Genomic DNA, 18,579 nt, shown 5'->3' on the forward strand with positions numbered 1-18,579 from the left:
GAATTTGTCTTGGCCTCGTGGGCTAGAGCGCCGTGGAGAGCGAAGGGTCCTTTCTGATCTTGTGCACGGACTCCTGACTTGCTTCGGCGGCCCCAAAGCTGCAGCCTCATGACCCCGCTGGATTGCAAGAACTGGCTTTCTCCCGTGCTTTCCTTTGCTCTCACCATCTAGCTCTCCTCGCCCTCTCTTCTTCTCTCCTCCTCTCCCTTTCTTTTATTATCCCCCTTCTCCCCACCCCAGATGTCCGCCAGGTCTGCAAAGTTGGTAACCTCGCTCGGGTAGCAGAAGTGGAAGTGGCTGGGGTGCAGCGCAAGCATTGGCTCGGCCTCCCCGGCTTCTCGCTTTGAGCGGCTGTAGCCGGCGGAGACCGCAACTGCTTGCACCTCAGAAGCCACGGCCCGGCTTCTGTCGCCTGCTCTCCTGTGCGCTCCCCCTGAGTTCTCTCGGGCTCTGCTTCCCCCGCCCCCTCGACTTGGTTCGGTTTATACTGGGAGGAAGAAGGCCGAATTCTGGGAAACCTTTCGGGATGCAAGGGCCTTTCCCCTCCTAGCAGAAGCCTGAGCGGCTGGCGGCCTGGGATCCCCGCGTGCAGCAGCCCCAGTCAAGGCCTCTGCAGGGGCGAGAGCTGGTGGGGCGGGCAGGCCTGGGGCGTCCTGGAGCGCTGCAGCCCGCAGGCCAGGGGCAAGGCCGCGACCTCCTGGGCTCCACTGAATCCGGCCGGAAAAGGTCGAATTTCCTGAGACGCGTATGAGGCCCACACTTGGGGGCTAGCGCCTTAGGCCGGCCATTTCCAGTTGACTTAGAACGCGTCTCTACCGCCGCGGACGAAGGACGCCCCGGCCTCTGAAGGTTCCTATAACTGGGCCAGGAGCCCAGCCCGGCCTCGCAGGGAACGGATTTCCTCACGGCGGGCCTCGTTAAAATGCGCAAAACCGCGGGAGTGAGGGCTGCCCCAGCGCCGGGGTTGGAGGGGAGGAGGGAAGAGGGGTGGGGACGGAGAGGCAGGAGTGTGGCGACACCGGTTCTTGTCGTGGCCTCCAGGAGCGTGCAGGTGCCCAGGCTAAAGGGGGAACTCAAGCAGACTGTGTCAGAGGTGTCTGTGGGCCGCCCCTCCTCCCAGGGTCTCCCCTTCAGGTCTTCACCTCGGGGCGAGCCAACGACCTCGCAGACCCATGTCCCTTTTCCTTCCCTGGAAGGGCTTGGAGCGTGGAGCCCGGCAGGAGGGCCGGCCGTGGGGCGCCCAGACCTGGCGCAGGCCTCAGAGTAGGGGTGGAGGAGTCTTTCAGGCTGCCAGTTGCTTCCATAGCCCCCATTCATACCAGCCCGCCAACGGCCTCGGGCAGGCAAGCCCGGTGAGCACACCAGAGGCCAAGGTCCTACCTAGATGGACAGACTGGCAGGCGAGAGTGTAGGGGGGTGGACAGGACAGGGCATTGCATTTGACGGGGGGATTGTGTGAGATGTGAAAAAGAAGTGGCAATGGTCAGCTTCCAGTTCACTCTGGATTTCTGAGGGCCCTGGTAGCTGGAGGACCAGGTCCGCCACTTTTGCGAGACAGCTCCAGGGCTGAATGGGAAGAGCTGGAGGCCCTGAGAGGACCCCCTAGTGTTTAGAGAACACGGAGGGCTACTGGCAGATTCCAACATAAGGAAGGGAGCACCCAAGGCGGACCTGGGCGCACACCATAAACACCCCACTTGTTAATAGTACGGGGCCCAAAGGACCCTTCAGACAGACCCCGAAAGACGGTTCACGTCCGGGCAGGGACTAGGCAAGCCCACAGGCCAGGCCCCCGATCTCCATCCACATTGGGGCAGCCCCCGCAGTTCCTGGCCTTTGGGCTGATTATCGGGTGTGCGTCTCGAGGGCCATCAATACAGATTACTTATTTATATCAATCGCGGGCTCGGAGGGCGCCCTCCGAGAGCTGCCCCACGCCTACGAAATCAAACTGGGAGTGGTCGCGCAGGAACTCTGGCTCAGGATTGGCTGCAGGCGCCCGCCGCGATGCGGGGGGATTGCTAATCGTATTCAGCATGTTTTGCACAAGAAATGTCAGCCAGAAAGGGCTATCTGCTCCCTTCGCCAAATTATCCCACAACAATGTCATGCTCGGAGAGCCCCGCCGCGAACTCTTTTTTGGTCGACTCGCTCATCAGCTCCGGCAGAGTCGAGGCTGGCGGCGGCGGCGGCGGCGCAGGGGGCGGCGGCGGCTACTTCGCCCACAGCGGGGTCTACCTGCCGCCGGCCGCCGACCTGCCCTACGGGCTGCAGAGCTGCGGGCTCTTCCCGGCTCTGGGAGGCAAGCGTAATGAGGCGGCGTCGCCAGGCGGCAGCGGCGGCGGCGGCGGCGGCGGCGGGGCCCTGGGTCCCGGGGCGCACAACTACGCGCCCGCGCCCATAGACCTATGGCTCGATGCGCCCCGGTCCTGCCGGATGGAGCCGCCCGAGGGGCCGCCGCCACCGCAGCAACCCCAGCAACAGCCGCCGCCGCCCCCGCCGCAGCCACCCCAACCCCCGCCGCAGGCCACTTCGTGCTCTTTCGCGCAGAACATCAAAGAGGAGAGCTCCTACTGCCTCTACGACTCGGCGGACAAATGCCCCAAAGGCTCGGCCGCCGCCGCCGACCTGACCCCCTTCCCGAGGGGCCCGCCGCCCGACGGTTGCGCCCTGGGCACCTCCGGCGGGGTGCCCGTGCCCGGCTACTTCCGCCTCTCCCAGGCCTATGGCACAGCCAAGGGCTACGGCGGCGGCGGCGGCGGCGGGGCGCAGCATCTCGGCGCCGGCCCGTTCCCCTCTCAGCCCCCTGGGCGCGGCTTCGACCCGCCACCGGTGCTCGCCTCCGGCTCGGCGGATGCAGCCCGGAAGGAGCGAGCCCTCGATTCGCCGCCGCCCCCCACGCTGACTTGCGGTGGCGGCGGCGGGGGCTCGCAGGGCGACGAGGAGGCGCACGCGTCGTCCTCGGCCGCCGAGGAGCTCTCCCCGGCCCCTTCCGAGAGCAGCAAAGCCTCGCCCGAGAAGGACTCCCGGGGTAAGCGGGGTGCGCTCAAGGGCCGCAGTCAGGCGGGCAGACAGGCAGGCCGACCCAGAGAAGGGAAAGAGCAGAGAACCAGGAGTGCGCGCAGCAGCCGGCCGGCCTTGGCCCGAGCCGCCGGCAGGCTGTGACCTTGTGAACTTGCTTTTTAATATTTGGGCGTGGGGACGTAGTAAAAATTCATGTCCAGTGTAGCGCCGCACACCAAGACGTCCTCCGCACTGGCCTCAGCTCACCCCGGCTGGGGGCGAGGACGCCGGCGAGCAGCCCCCCTCTCGTGCATGTGCTTCTCCGTGGGCCGGAGCACCCTGAGCCGTGGTCTGGGCCCAGTCTGCGAGGCGCGGCCCACGCGGGGGGAGGGGAGGGAGGGAAAGTGGCTCGCCCGCAGATAGTGTGGATGTTTGTAAGGCATCCAAAATAAGCAGCCGCCAGCACCAATAAATAAGCCCATTAACCGGCGAAGTTCGAGTTTACGATCCCCCATGCTTTTTTTCAAAGTTGCTGGAGGGGCGGGAATCCTGGTTGCGGGTAGAAGAAAAGGCATATCCGGCCCGGACGCCGGGGCCCTGAGCCGAGACCCGAGAGGGACCTTTTTGCTTCCCCTGGAGCCCAGAATCGCCGGGCCTGCACGTCTCGGGCTCTCGAAGAGACCTGACAGCGTCAGGCCCTTGACCCCGAATCAGTTGTTTTGTGCCTTCCCCGTGTCCCAGCGCTGCCCTGCTCCCTCTCCTCATCCGGCCTTGGGCAGTGAGGGGGCCGCGGTGAGACCCAGCCACGCTGCCCACTCCCGTTCGGAGTAAGCACCGCGGCCCCCAGCCCCGGGGGTGCTGCGGGCCATGCTTGTCTGCCTTGGGGCGAGAAGCAAAGAAAAAGGAAGGCGTTAAGTTCAAGGTATAGAGGCCGTCCTTCCGGGGGGCCTTGCATTCTGCAAGCACCTGGCAGCTTGTGCTAAGACAGGTGTTTGGGGAAAAAAGCAGAGGAAAACGTAAATTGGGGGGGGTAGGCGTAGGTGGAAAGTCCGCTGGATTTTGCACAAGCCTCTTGGAGGAACCTGCTTCCTGGACCTGCAAGATAAGGGGAGGGGGGCATACCTCTGTGGATGACTTAGGGCATGCCTCTTGTGGCAGAGGCGGCCCAAATTCACCTCTGTCGTCGGCCCACACAGCCCGGATTTAACCTTCCCTTCCTTATTCCCTTAAACGCTAGGCAATACCAAAGGCGAAAACGCAGCCAACTGGCTCACGGCAAAGAGCGGCCGGAAGAAGCGCTGCCCCTACACGAAGCACCAGACGCTGGAGCTGGAGAAGGAGTTTCTGTTCAACATGTACCTTACTCGAGAGCGGCGCCTAGAGATCAGCCGCAGCGTCCACCTCACGGACAGACAAGTCAAAATCTGGTTTCAGAACCGCAGGATGAAACTGAAGAAAATGAACCGAGAAAACCGGATCCGGGAGCTCACGGCCAACTTTAATTTTTCCTGATGAAGCTCCAGGCAACGCCGTGTTTGTGTTTGTGTTTCTGTTCTTGTTTTGTTTTCCGCTTCCAGAGAGCCGTCCTCCGCCCTCTGCCTCCGGCCTCTGCCCAGGACCCCGCACCTGTGCGGCAGCCCCACTGCTCCCTCCCACCTCGCCGGCCACGTCTGTGCAGGGCTGGTTTGTTCTGGCTTTTTGTTTCTCAGTCTGTTTGCTAGGTGCTGGTTTACTTGTCGTTTTCTGGGGGAAAAAGCCATATCGCCCTAAAATTCTATGTAGATGAATATTGTCCTGAGTGTCAAGGGGTGAACTGGGATAGTTTGCTGTCTCAGTGTCCCACTGCTCGAGATGGCCCCTGTCCTCCTGGGGGAGCTGGTTTCCTGTGGGGGGTTTGGGGGGGGGGGCCGGGAAACCTAGCCGGAAGGCCCAGGACGCCTTGTAGGCGCTGAGGTGTCTGGCCTGAGGTCGGTGGTGCAAGGAGCCGCCACAGGGCTGGCCAGCCTGGAGTGCTGGGCTGTGTTTAATCAGGGGATGCAGGCCCTAGGTTTCCTTCTTTTTCTTTCTTTCTTTCTTTTCTTTCTTTCTTTCTTGGCAGAGAGAAGGGCTTATGGGCATACAGGTTGGCAAAAGGGCTTGATTTTGGCTGATTGGAACATTGAGAGGGTCAGAAAGGTAAAATGTTTCCTTTCTTTGTAAGACATCCCAGCTTTAAAAGAAAAAAAAAAAAAGAATGACCATGACAGGCAAACCCCTCTTCCAGTTTGTGTAAGGTCTTGCATTGTGGGCATCAATTATTTCCCTTCTCTCTGAATTTCCATATCCTCTGGAAAATAGTAGACAAATAATCTGATGTAGTTTAGTTTATAAATGTGGATTTAGTGGATTTTTGTCCTAAAATAATTGTTGCCACTGGTAACACAACAAGCACACCACAATTCTCCCTGTCTTGAGGAGGGTCCCCCCCCTCCACTTTTTTCTTCTTTTTTTCTTCCCAAAAATTCGTGGAAGCCGAGGAGGGCTGGGGCAAGCGGAATAGATTAGAGAAGGGAGACATTTGTCTGGTTTCCTTTATACTGTGAAGTTACATGCATAAAAGGGTCAGACCTGTAGGTGCAGAAAAAGAAAAAAAAACTATAAATGCAAATCTGTATAAATGTCTATTATTATGAAAAAATTGCCAATCTTGTTTTATGCAAATGCATTCTATCGTTATTATAAATGTTAGTTCTAGCTCTATTCTAATCTTAAATCAGAATAAATTAATATTGTAATGCTGCTGTGCGTGGAAAAAAAGACGATGTTTATGTTCTTATAGAAGAATAAAAGCTGTGGAATGAAGCTTTTTAATTTTACCTCTTTTTTTTTTGGACTTCTTATCTTCACCTTCCACTTTATCCCGTCCACCCCTTTTACAACAGGACGACTAGCCCGCTCCCCCTGCAATTACTTGAGGCATCTATTTAAATATTACCTAGACAGTCGTAATTTGTCTGGGCCGTATAGCCCTGGTGCCGTAAGGTTTGTCGGCTTTTGTTCAGTTTTATGACTTGCTAGTATATCTGGATTGTGGCTGTCTTGGACCGGTGGTTTCAGTTGCGAGAGGAGCTTCATAGAGGAAGTCAAACAGGATTTCTTTCGGGAGCCCCGGGGAGACTGGCTATTTTGTGGGTCCCCTGGTCCTCGATGACCCCCAATCTAGGAATCCAGGGAGCAGGCTGAGGCCCACAGCGCCTCGCCAGCGCCCGCGGCAGCGGTTACGTAGTAGATAGCGACCCCGCCGCCTGGACGCCCCCTCCCCCAGCACAGCCTCCCCCACCTGGTCGCCCTCCGCGGGGCCACGCGTTTCCTGCTCGCGGGAGGTGGGGGGGGGGCGGCGGTGGGGGGAGGGGGCGCGGGAGCGCGCGCCCCGGCTGGCTGCCTGGCGGGGAGGGAGAGAGGGGGAGAGCGAGCGGCGAGGAGCGAGCGCGGGAGGCCGAGACCAGACCGGGCGCCGGGCTCGGGGCTGTCCCCGGCGCTTCCGAGTCGCCCGGCGCTGCCGCCGCTCGGCGTCCGCTCGCGGAGCCGCTCGCTTTGGGAAACCGGCAGAACCCGGCTCGTTCTCTCGTCGCGCCTCCTCCCCTTCTTTCTTCCTCTCTCTCCTTTACCTTCCTCCCTCCCTCTCCCAGGTTTACCTTACAGGGGCCGGAGGCTTCTCCGTCCGGCTGCCCTAGCGGCAGCCCGGGTCGCTCGGTGGCGGCGCGGGCGCAGACTGGCGAGGGCCCGCGCCGGGCGCGATCCCCGGGTCCTCCTCTGGCGGCGGCGGCGGGGACGGCGGCGGCGGCGGCGGGCAAGGCAGCCCCGCGCGTGCAGCACCAGAACTGGTCGGTGATTTAGGTAGTTTCCTGTTGTTGGGATCCACCTTTCTCTCGACAGCACGATACTGCCTTCATTACTTCAGTTGAAATCGTCTCCAGGTACCTGTGTGCGCGGGGGCCGGGCCGGGCCGGGCCGGGCCGGGCGGGGCGTCCAGGCTCCGGTCGTGCCAGACCTGCGGTGGCTACCTCGGCCCTTCCCGCGTAGGAGCCTCGCCCCTGCCTCCTTCTCAGCGCTCTGCCAGGCTGCTGGCCTCACCCTCTTCCCCACCTGGCCCCAAGCAGGTACAGTCAGGTTAGCTGCGCCTTAGCGGACGCCGGGGGGCGTGGTAGGAATTCTGGGCCCCGGGCCATTCAAGGTCAGGGGCGCACACTTCCATCCTGGGCCTCCCCTGCTCCTGGCCTGTGGTAGCCAGGGCCGCGCCATTCTCCTGCAAAGCTAGGGCAGCATCACCCCCCAGTCCAGGGTCGGACACAAGGCAAGATCCCTTCGCCAGTGGAGACTCGGGCCAAACCACCGCAGACAGGGCAGACGGGCCGGGATCCTGGCCTTGTCGCTCACCCCTCTCCTCCCTTGCAAGCTGCTTTCTGCTCTCAGGAGTTGCCTGCGACTCTTTTCTTCTTTACTTCCTTCCTTCCCCTTTTTCCTCTACCTTCTTTTATTTACTTCTTCCTTCCTATCTTTCCTTCCCTTTTTAAATTTTTTCTTTTATCTCCGGCTTTCTGTGTCTTTTGTTTCTTTTTCCCTTTCTTATCTCCACCGCCTCTTCTCCCCAGCTCTTCCTTCCGGATGGACCCAGGGCTGGCCCTGGGAGCGCGGGGTGGGAGGTGTCTTATTTTCCTCTGTGGGTTCAAGTAGAGGTGTATTCTGCCGAGGAAGGGCTCACGTGGGGCGTCTGTCGAGGGCTGTGGATCTGGGCCTGGTGTGCCTCCGCGCAGACAAGGCCTCGGTTACGATCACGACCGGATGGCGGCGGCCTTGCGTTCCCGTCAGCAACAGCAGCCTAGGAGATCAGATTAAGGGGAATTCGTGGCGTTTGGGGGTGCCCACAGGGAGGGCAAGGAGGCCCTCGCCAGCCTCATGGGGGGCCTGAGTCTGGGAACTGGGCTGTGAGGCTCAGCCAGGCTCAGTGGAGTCTGGCCGCAGCCACGGAGGGGACTCGGGGAAAGCTTCCTCCGCTCTGCAGGCCCTGCGGGTCTCAGCTCCGGCTTTAACCGCGGGAATGTCGCCCCGCTAGGGCAAAGATTGGCTGCCTGGTCGTCAGCAGGTTCTCTCAGGTTCAGAGGATGTTAGACATGGCACCTGGTGCGGACAACTGCTGGAGAAGGGGACCCTTCCAATGCCAGGCTTTCAAATAATAGAAAAAAAGGAATTCTCAGTTCCAGAACCATTGGGATGCAGACTTGAGTGAGTTCTTGTTCCAAGTTGCAGTCCACCACGGGAAGCCAGTCAGACTCCTCCGGTTATTACTGGGAACTGGAAACTACCTCCCCCAGCCACGCCACACACGCGGGGCGTGCGGGCTGTGTCCATCCCGCTGTGCTGCCTTCCCCAGCCCGGCGCTGGGCACAGGAAGTGTTGTCACCGCTCAGTCCCTGGTTCTGTTATCCGACAGGCTCGCCCAAGTTACCCTCCACTCCTCTCTACCGTTTCCAGGACCTGAGTGTTGGATGTGTTTTTGGAGGCCGTGGTGTTAGGACTCGGAGGCAAAGAGAAGCAGTTTGCAGTCAGACCCATTTATTATTTCTTTATGCCCACACAGTCCCTCTTACTTCCAGCATAAAACACACAGGAAGCCAGGCTCAGCGGCGTCCGAATGATCTCCTCACAAACCTCTGGGCTGTAGGGGGATGATGCTGGTTTTGTGACCCCCACCCCCACATACGCACACTTCTAGACCCCAGTAGGGGCTACTTTGCACTCAGACCCTTAGCAGTAGCTGTCCTATTTGGGGAGGCTAAGGGTATTTAAAGGAAGCCTTTTTATTTAAAAAAAATACTATAGATAATTCGTATCTTATCTAGGTACAAAAAGCAAGGAAGGAAAGAAGGAAGGAAGGAAGGAAGGGAGGGAGGGAGGGAGGGAGGGAGGGAGGGAGGAAGGGAAGGGAGGGAGGGAGGGAGGAAGGGAAGGAAGGAAGGAAGGAAGGAAGGAAGGAAGGAAGGAAGGAAGGAAGGAAGGGGCAGCTAGGCGTGTCCAGCCGTTCACGGACAATTCTAATTAGGAGTGAAGGTTTCCTCCCCGATTGATTTTTCTTAATGAAAATCTCAGAGGCCCAGCAAACTGCCCAGCGTCTGGGACACCTTGGGCTGAGGAGGAGGTGGGGATAACGCAAAGGAATGTACAGAGGAAGGAGAAATATTAGCGGGGGAGAGGACTGAGGTGGCCAGGACCGGCCACGTCGGAGTTCATTGTGTCGGCCACTTCGCTCTTCCAGCGCCGCAGAGAAAGGGGCCCCCGTGGTTCTCTGCTGGCTTCTTAGCCTTGCTGGGAGAGTCTGGCATTTGAGGGTCACCACGCGGTACAGGGATGTGTTAGGGTCTGGGCTGGGGGGGAAGGGGCGGTAACTGGGATTGGGAGGGGGGTGAAGGCAGAAAAGAAGAGGGAAGCACCGGAGGCCGCCCGCCCTGCCGCCAGGGAAGTGGGCTAATGAAAAACACACTCTTGCAGGCAGTGTTCACACGTGAATTTAATTACCCCATTTTTAGGAGTCGCTGCTTTCCGTTTGTATTTGGGGTGGGTTTTTTTTTTTCCTTCCAATTAACAGAGAGGCCTAGACCTTTCCATTTATCCTTGAAAGACTCTAAGGAGTGAGAAACACCCTCCTCAATTTGGCCAAGCTGAGGAATGAGGTTGAAGTCGATGCCCCGTGCCCCTCCCAGTTTTAATTTCTGGCCCTGGACTTGAGCTGTGGCCCCCTCAGCGGGGCCTCCTGACAGCTGAGCGGCCCGGCTGCGTGGGTAACCCAGGCGGCCCCTCCAGGGGCGGTGTCCGGGAAGGAAGGAGACCTGGCGGAGTCGTACTAGGCCCAGAAGCCAGCCGCTCGGGGCGGACCTCCCAGCTACTGAGCGAACGAGTCTCCTAGGTCGAATTCTCTTTTTATTGATGCTGCTTCGTGGTTTTTGTTTTTGGGGTTTGCTTGTTTTTGTTTGTTTGTTTTTTTTTATTTTTGGCAACTGGTCCCGGCAGTGCGACACAGGCTAGCAGAGCTCAGCATTAGGGCCCCGGAGGTCCGAGCCCAGGGCTAGGGCGCCTGCCGTGTCCACTGGGGGGACTGTGATCCCCGCTGGCGCTGAGCAGGGCGCGCTGGGAGCGCGCGTGAGAAGTCGGGGCGGAAGGCGCGTCACAGCCAGGCCCCGAAACCCTGCGCTCTGGGCTGGCTGGCCGGCCGCTCCTCGGTGGGGCGCTCGCTGGAGGCCCCGCGGTAAACGCGGGACCCGTCCCGGCACCCCGCGATCCCACCCAGCAGGGCAGAGTCCGGGCGCCCGCAGGAGGCTGCGTCCTCTCGGCGGCCTGTCCTTCCCCAGCGCGCTCAGGCAGGGGCGGTAGTGGCTCAGTTTGGGACGACTACTGCGTTGAATTTGACTTTTCGCGGCCAGCATGGGGTAAACTCGCATCTCCGGGGACTGTGGGGATTATTTACAGGGAGCCCGCCAACCAAACACAACAGTCTAATTTAACCTTTCCAGGTCCTCGTAAATTTTTACAGCTGGGAGCCACGGCGAGGCAAACGAATCTGTTGGTCGTTCCCAACTTCCCACCAGCCTGTGTGGCTTCTGAAACAATAACTCCTTATGAAATATAAATATAGATTTAAATACAGTAGAGCGAGAATGCGACTTGGCTGCTTTTTTATGGCTTCAATTATTGTCTAATTTTATGTGAGGGGCTCCGCTGGCCGCACTCGCACGCGGGACCCGCGCCTTGCTGATGGCGTGATTAATTGTGATATAAAATAGTCCGCTTAAGAAGTGTGCGTCTGGTGGTGGCGGTGGGAGGGGAGGGAGTCCAGAGGCAAGGCCAGATTTGATCTTTTAATCTTCGTTGGCCACAATTAAAACAAACCCGATCGTTGAGCGCCGCGATCCCTTTGCATAAAAACATATGGCTTTTGCTATAAAAATTATGACTGCAAAACACCGGGCCATTAATAGCGTGCGGAGTGATTTACGCGTTATTGTTCTGCTGGGCGGACACGTGACGCGCGCGGCCAATGGGGGAGCGGGCGCCGGCAACTTATTAGGTGACTGTACTTCCCTCCCCGGTGCCACCAAGTTGTTACATGAAATCTGCAGTTTCATAATTTCCGCGGGTCGGGCCTGCCGGCCGGGCGCAGGGCGCAGCGATGGCCACCACCGGGGCCCTGGGCAACTACTATGTGGACTCATTCCTGCTGGGCGCCGATGCCTCGGACGAGCTGGGCGCGGGCCGCTATGCTGCAGGGCCGCTGGGTCAGCCCCCCAGGCAGGCTGCGGCACTGGCTGAGCACCCAGACTTCAGCCCCTGCAGCTTCCAGTCCAAGGCCGCGGTGTTCGGAGCCTCGTGGAACCCGGTGCACGCGGCAGGCGCCAGCGCGGTGCCCGCGGCGGTGTACCACCACCACCACCACCACCACCCTTATGTGCACCCCCAGGCGCCCGTGGCGGCGGCAGCTCCGGACGGCAGGTACATGCGCTCCTGGCTGGAGCCCACGCCGGGCGCGCTCTCCTTCACGGGCTTGCCCTCCAGCCGGCCTTACGGCATTAAACCTGAACCGCTGTCGGCCAGAAGGGGTGACTGTCCCACGCTTGACACTCACACTCTGTCCCTGACTGACTATGCTTGTGGTTCTCCTCCAGTTGATAGAGAAAAACAGCCCACCGAAGGCGCCTTCTCCGAAAACAATGCTGAGAATGAGAGCAGCGGAGACAAGCCCCCCATCGATCCCAGTAAGTGTCTCCTTCCTCCGAACCAGCCACCACCTCCACGCCGGCCACCCGGATCTGCCTGCGCTCCAGCTTTCTCCCGAGGCTGCCTTCGCCCAAGCTGGGAGCCTCCTGAAAAGAGGCTGGGAGCCAGAAGTTGTTGTTGGGGACCCCTCAGATGGGGTCCCAAGTCCACAGAGCTGTGAAGAGCGGCCGGCCAGGCTCATGGGGAGGGGAGGCGGCAACCGAGCGAGGGGGCGGGGCGGGCACTGCAGGCCGAGCCAAGACCAGCCACGGGCTCTCCCTGGCCGCCGGGGACCTGGACGGAGATACTTTGGGCCATTCTTAGAAAGCAGCGTCTTAGAGAGTCTTTTGTGAGACTAGATTGTCCAAGAGGGAGAGCAGTGACTGCAGCCGGGGAGTTGGGAAAGACGGCCGATTCCCTCTACTTCTTGCCTTCAGCCCGTGGCCGTGTAAATCCCGCCCAAGCTGAGGCTGCAAGGGGCCAGGCCATGCGGGTCCTCACGCCAGATTATTCTAATAAACTGGAGAAGCGAACAAGGGCCTGCCCGGCTCCCACGGCCTTCCAAGGGCGTCAGGGAGTGGGGAGAGGAGAAAGAAAGGTGGGGAAGGGAAGACACAGAGGAGGAGTTAGGCAGAAGGAGAAAAGGATATTAATCTTGCTACTCAAACACAGGGCAGTGTGGTTCCCCCCTGCGTGGCCAGAGGGAGATCTGTTTCCAAATTTCACTCATCACAGAATGTGGGGTGAGTGGGAGGGGAGAGAAAAGGACCGGAGGACAGAGGAGGAGAAAGGAGGGCCTTGGAGGGGAGGGGGAGCAGAGGTTTTACTGCGTGCAATTGTAAGTGACCGTCCCAGCGTCTGTCTGCCAGGGGCCCATTGTGTCCGGGGCTCTGCCGCCCTCCCTACCCAATTCAGCGGCGTCCTGCACTTTGGCCGAAGACCCCAGGAGGTTCCCCAGCTCCCAGTGGACAGGGGGGTGCTTCTCCTTCTAAATCCCCTTTCTCTCCCCCCCACCCCAGGCAACCCGGCTGCCAACTGGCTCCATGCACGCTCCACTCGGAAGAAGCGTTGCCCCTACACGAAACATCAGACGCTGGAACTGGAGAAGGAGTTTCTGTTCAACATGTACCTCACCAGGGACCGCAGGTACGAGGTGGCTCGGCTGCTCAACCTCACGGAAAGGCAGGTTAAGATCTGGTTCCAGAACCGCAGGATGAAAATGAAGAAAATCAATAAGGACCGAGCAAAAGACGAGTGATGCCACTTGTGTCGGCCGAGGAAACAGACGGAGCTAGAGAGAAAGAGAAAGGACCGCTCGCACCCTTCTCCCACCCCACACCACCCCCGCCTCCAGCACTCTGCACAAAGCGGCGCTTAGACCCCAGGCCTCATCCCCCCCCTGGCAAACCCTCCTCAGGCCGGTCCTTGGCCTGCCGCTTTCGTGGAGGAGGTATTGTAAGCTTTCCATTTTCTCGTAAGACAAACCAGAAGGAGAAGAAGGAGAAGAAGAAGAAGAAGGCCATTGGCGTTGATGGCAACGTATGCTCTCTTGTATATATTTTGTAAAATCTACCTGTTCCTGACTTAAAAAACAAACAAAAACTACCTTTTTTTATAATGCACAACTGTCGACTGTGGGCTGTATAGTTTTTAGTCTGTGTAGTTAATTTAATTTCCTCTTTGTGTGGCAGAGCGGTCTGCCCAGAGACTTACTTGAACCCTGTCTTATCGTGGTGATTATGTTCTGTGACTCAAACTTCTGTGCGGGGCGATGCGCCCATTGTGATTGTGATTGCTAGAATTCAATTTGAACTCAGGTTGCTAATGGGGGGAGGGAAGAGTTGCATAGAGTATAGCTCTGTAGTGGAATATGTCTTCTGTATAACTAGGCTGTTAACCTTTGATTGTAAATTAGCTGTATGGATTTCCTAGTGAAATAAACATTTTTTTTTTTAAAGAAAGAACGAGTTCTCCGGGATACATAGATTCATGGTTCTCTCCACTTTGGAAATTTGGGCATTTTTTTTTCCTTCTACATACTCTATAGACCTGTTTTGTACATTGTACATATAATCCACATATTTTTAAAAATTATCAAACCAGCTCAAAGATTGTTTTTGCACCAGACAAACAGGGAGGAAATTCGGAGCTATACGTATGTGCAGAAGGTTACTACCTATGGTTTACGTTTAATTTTAACGGGGGGAAAGGATATTGTAATGGAGTTAATTTTATTGATAATAAATTATACACTATGAAACCACCGCTGGGCTACTGTAGATTTGTATTCTTGATAAATCTGGGGTTTCATTGGGCTGAACATACACTGTATATTTTGCAATAGTTACTTACCTCAAGGCCTACTGACCAAATTGTTGTGTTGAGATATTTAACTTTTTGCCAAATAAAATATATTGATTCTCTTCTATTTTATTTTATTTTATTTTTCGTGGGTCAGCTTTTTTCACCCTTTCCCGGGGCAGGGGAACCTTGATAGGCTCTGGGTGTAGCCAGGTTGGGATGGAAGAGGACAGAACCTCGAATTTGCTCTGCGGGGCTACGGGGAGCTGGAACCTACTGCAGGCAGCTTCGGGCTGGCCCCGGGGCTCCGCATCAGGCCTGCTGCCTGGAGACACGGGCAGCGGAGGAAGGCTGGGGGACACGGGGCAGCGAGGCCCAGCGCATCTCTTTGTGTGCATTTGCCAGGGGGCCTTGGAAACCTCTGAGGAGCTGGGCTGACGTCCCGGGTATCGCTGGCCTGTAGCAATGAAAGGCCACTCTTTCATCTTGGTGCCCCAAGAAACTGCCCAAACCCGTGTCCGCCCGTGTCCACCGGGACTGCTGGGCCTTCCCTGGCAGCGGGGGACGGGCATGGGGGCAGAGGGACTGGGAGCCGAGGGCCTGCCTCCTAGACAGTCTGCGAGGAGGGAAACAGGAGCTGAATCACCCCAACGTGGCTGTGGGGACAGACTTTTGGGGACTCTCAGGGGACCGAGGGCCTGCACCCCCACACCCCCACCTCCTGCCAGGCTGGCCCCGGGGGATTCTGGGCCTTGCTCCGAGCACCCCTCCCCGAGCGCAAGTCCTGGCAGAGGCAGAAAGCCCAGGCAACCGACGAGCCCCAGCGCCATAAAAGAAAATGAGGGCTGTTACCGTTTATGGGGTGTAAAGGGCTGCGGGGGAGGGGAGGGGGAGGCCACAGCCTCGGAGGCCCGAGCACCTTCTAGATGTGGCGGGAGGGTCCAGCCTCATCTCCCCCGTTTCTTTTCCTCTCCTTCCCCACTATCCTCCGCGACCTCTGCAAAGATCTCTGTCCCGGAACGCGTAAAAGGGGAACCAGGGCGCCAGGAATGGGGCGTCTCCTCACACCCCCCACCCCCAACCTGCCGCCAGGTTGGGACGCCCTCTGTTGTTGCAGACAGAAGGAACTTCAAAGAATGGGCACTGAGGGTGTGCCATAAAGGCCGGGTCTGCGAACTGTCTGGAATTCGGCCCTTAATGAGTTTACAACTGTCCAGCCCCAATTAAGATTTTCCACCAAAGCCCTTTCATTTGTCTGTTCTGTCTGCAGCCGATAAAGCGCTGCGGAAACAGCTCTCTTTTATGGGCACTGCCCTCTCGGCAGCGTAGATTCCGGGTTCCACGCACACCCCCCGGGGACCGGGTCCTCGCCGGCCTCGGAGAGTGGCGCCGGGCCCGCAGCGGCCGCGGGCGAAGTTCAGGCCCGGCCGCTGGAGCTGCAGTACCGCGGCGCTGCCAGAAGGTGGCAGTGTGGCTCCACGCAAGAGGCACCGGCGCCGCCATCTCCCGCCGCCCCGACCCCGGGAAGTTCCTAAGATGTCGACTTGACGCGAGCCTTTCTGGAGTGGGAGCCCCAGATTTTAGTGAGCAGCGGTGGTGTATTCTGCACGCTGCTCACGCCAGGATGGGAGCCTCACTAGGAAACAAGCAAGCGGTGGTGGTTCGCCCGACCGGCACCCTGCGCTCCCCCTGCCTCCCGGGGGCGCGGCGCAGCGGACCTGCAGCCGGGCGCGGGGACGGCTCCAGGGTCACCGTCCCCGGCGCGGGACGAGCCGTGGGGCCTCGGGACTCACGGAGAAATCGGCTGGGCGACGCACAGACACAAGGACTAAAGCCCGGGCCCGGTGACCCCACCCCCACCCCCACCCAGAGCGCGTACAGAGGGCGCATCCGTAGCCAGAGGCCCGGGGGCGCGGGAGCCCCCGCAGGCTGCACCCGGTGCAGGACCCCGCGGAGCCGGTGCCCCGGCCGAGCCGGAGCTGCGGGGCTCAGCCGCCCGGCGTCCGTGACAGTAAAACTAGGCGGCTGAAAATCGGGAGTGAAGGCATTTTTGGTGGCTGTCTAATGTAGGTCTGGTGGCTGAGTTGCTTAGGAATGAGCACCCTTGGGGGCAGACCGGGGGCTGTTTTGGTGATTCTGCAATAAACGCGATGTTTAGAGTGACGCCCTGGCTCCAGGATAGGTGCTCACGTCGTGCAAGCCAGCCCTGCTCTCCCTTGCGGCCGAAATTCCCCTGCGGTGGAGAGGCCCCGGCTGCCCCGGCGTCCTCCGCACAGGAGGCCGGGAGGAGGGTCGGCGCGCCCGTCCAGGTCCAGCCTGCCCGGGACTCTGGGGGCAGAACCCGCCCGGAGGGCCGCGCGCCAGGGTCAGTCCCAGGTGCAGAGTGGTTTCCCAGGGAAAACGCAAAAGCAAACAGAGGACCCTTCGAAAGCGCCCCGGAGCCCTGTGAACGCCGCACGCGGTGCATTTATTTGGGTTGTAACAGTCTCTGCCAAGCCCACAAAATGTTTACAACCTGCATCTCCGCCCGTACACGCTGTAAAACTGGGGACTGGGTTTTGGCTGACATCTCTCCCGGGTGTTTCTCGCTTTCTCTTTCCTCTCCTCTCTTTCCTTTTTCTCTGTGTATACGCACACGTTGGCATTACCGACACAATGCCTTTATTATATTTCCTGACATAATACACGGTATGTCCCAGAATCCGATTGTGAGGAGGGCTGTAGGACATCCCGAGCGCTGTCCGTGGCCGTGTGTCCGAGCATCAGATAGAAAGCTTGGTTTATGTAGCTGCCAATAAATGGCAGAGGAGAGCGGTGGCCACTGCTTCTGTCCCCAGGTCAGGGAGGCCCCAGGGAGGTGCCGGCTGGCGGGGATCTCAGAGGCCTCCTGGATGGCCAGGCGGGGCCTCGCTTGCCCTTGGCCTGCCGGCCGGCTGGGAGACGGTAGCCCCTGCCCCGCTGCCTCGGACCGGCTTCCCTGCAAACCTCCCAGGTGAGACCCCGCGCCAGCGTGAGCTCCTTGGCACTTGTCCGGGTGGATTTGCCCCTGAGTCGCGACCAGAGGCCGGATGGAGGACCGATGCGCAGGTCGCGCGAGGGGCGCGGAGAGAAACGTTTAGAGAAGCAGATCGCCAGCCGCCGGGTTCCCGCAGGCCCCAGTGGCTGCCCCGGAGCGGGGTTTATATTCTCAGCTGGACAGAAATGTTGAGGACGGTTTGGTACCAAGAAGCAGGGAAAACACGTTCTTCTTCATGTATAGGAACCCGGCCCCAGGAGAGCGGCGGACTAGCTTTATCTGAAGACAGCGGGGCGGATGAGAACCCCTGCTCCTACAGGCGCCTGCTCCAGGCCAAGCGTCAACGAGTATTTCTGGGAATATTATCACATATAACCCAGGACATGTGTGCCCTTTTAGCCAAATATTTAGGAAACTAATGGCTCAAGAACACGCAGTTAAAGAGGCCCTTTGAAAGTCGGATTCTGCCTAGCCTTTTCGTTGTGAACCGCTGCCACAGAGGGCAGGAGGGGAGAGAGAAGACAGAAACGAAAGGGGGGTTTCAGCACCGTGGGACTCGGCCCAGTGGGCTGCCTCGGGCCCACAGAGGCCTCGCGGGCGGTATCAAGATCGTCCTTGGCCCCGGCGGAGGGGCAGCATGTCCTGCCGGGACCGCTTGGACCTGCATGGGGCCAAACCCGGCAGGGACGAGCCTGTGGCTCGGACTCCAGCGCTCCGGGCAGGGAGTGCGTCCCTTCCCATCCTCCGCGAAATCGCTCCCCGCGCTGCCTGTCGGGCCGGCTCACCCCGGACAGGGGACAGGTTCTACTTGAAACGCCATCGCTGCCCCCGCGTCAGCCACCGGAGTCTAGACAGACAGACGGCGGTCGGCGGGCCGCGTCTCTCCCTTTGCATCTCGCTCTGTCACTGGAGGAACAATTTATTGGTCTAAAGCTGTCTGAATCCTCCTCTTTGATCTCCTAGCCCTCTTCTTGTTTGTTTCGTGTCCCTAAAACGTCCCTTGAACGTCCCTGGGCTTTTATTTCCTTCCAGAAATGGATGCTCTTTGGAATATTTGGGGTTTTTTTTTCCTTCCCTTCCTGACTTGCCCCTCAGTTCCCCCACCAAGACTGCCATCGCTCCGTTCTGCCATAAAGAGCATCCCGGATATTGCCCCCCATGGCCCCTGTACCTCCAGGGGACACCACCCTGGCCCCACCTGTTCCTGCAGCCCCCAGCTTCCCACCCACGCCCCGGGCCATCCACCAGGCCAGAGCTGAGGCTCCGTTGCAACCGGGTCCAGACCCTCCTGCCACCTTTTGTGCTCCTAGGACCCCCTGAGAGGGTGCGGTGAACGGGGGGAGGGCTGGAGCCTCTGGGAGTGAGGGGAAGCGCTTTGTACATGAAGAACCAAACTCTATAATTTAGAGGAGAATTTCCGGGGCAATTCCATTGTGAGGCCGGGTTTATGGTGTGCAATAGAGCTAAGCAGTAAA

General features: G+C 59.0%; 2 protein-coding genes across 2 annotated transcripts; both read left to right on the top strand.

Annotated features, from left to right (window-relative positions):
* The first annotated feature begins 2 nt into the window (after positions 1 to 2).
* Positions 3 to 5,844, top strand: HOXA10 (homeobox A10). Its single transcript, XM_045827822.1, has 2 exons — positions 3 to 3,031; positions 4,241 to 5,844. The coding sequence occupies exons 1-2, from the start codon at positions 2,053 to 2,055 to the stop codon at positions 4,513 to 4,515; spliced, it is 1,254 nt and encodes a 417-aa protein (XP_045683778.1). The 5' UTR covers positions 3 to 2,052; the 3' UTR covers positions 4,516 to 5,844.
* Positions 5,845 to 9,497: 3,653 nt separating this feature from the next.
* Positions 9,498 to 14,205, top strand: HOXA9 (homeobox A9). The gene is made up of 2 exons (XM_045827795.1): positions 9,498 to 11,786; positions 12,807 to 14,205. Exons 1-2 carry the CDS (start codon positions 11,204 to 11,206, stop codon positions 13,043 to 13,045), a joined length of 822 nt encoding a protein of 273 aa, XP_045683751.1. The 5' UTR covers positions 9,498 to 11,203; the 3' UTR covers positions 13,046 to 14,205.
* The last annotated feature ends 4,374 nt before the right edge of the window (positions 14,206 to 18,579 follow it).

This window comes from Phyllostomus hastatus, unplaced genomic scaffold, assembly GCF_019186645.2.
Source record: "Phyllostomus hastatus isolate PE091 unplaced genomic scaffold, TTU_PhHast_1.1 phas_scaffold_78, whole genome shotgun sequence".
In the NCBI taxonomy this organism is placed as follows: Eukaryota; Metazoa; Chordata; class Mammalia; order Chiroptera; family Phyllostomidae; genus Phyllostomus; species Phyllostomus hastatus.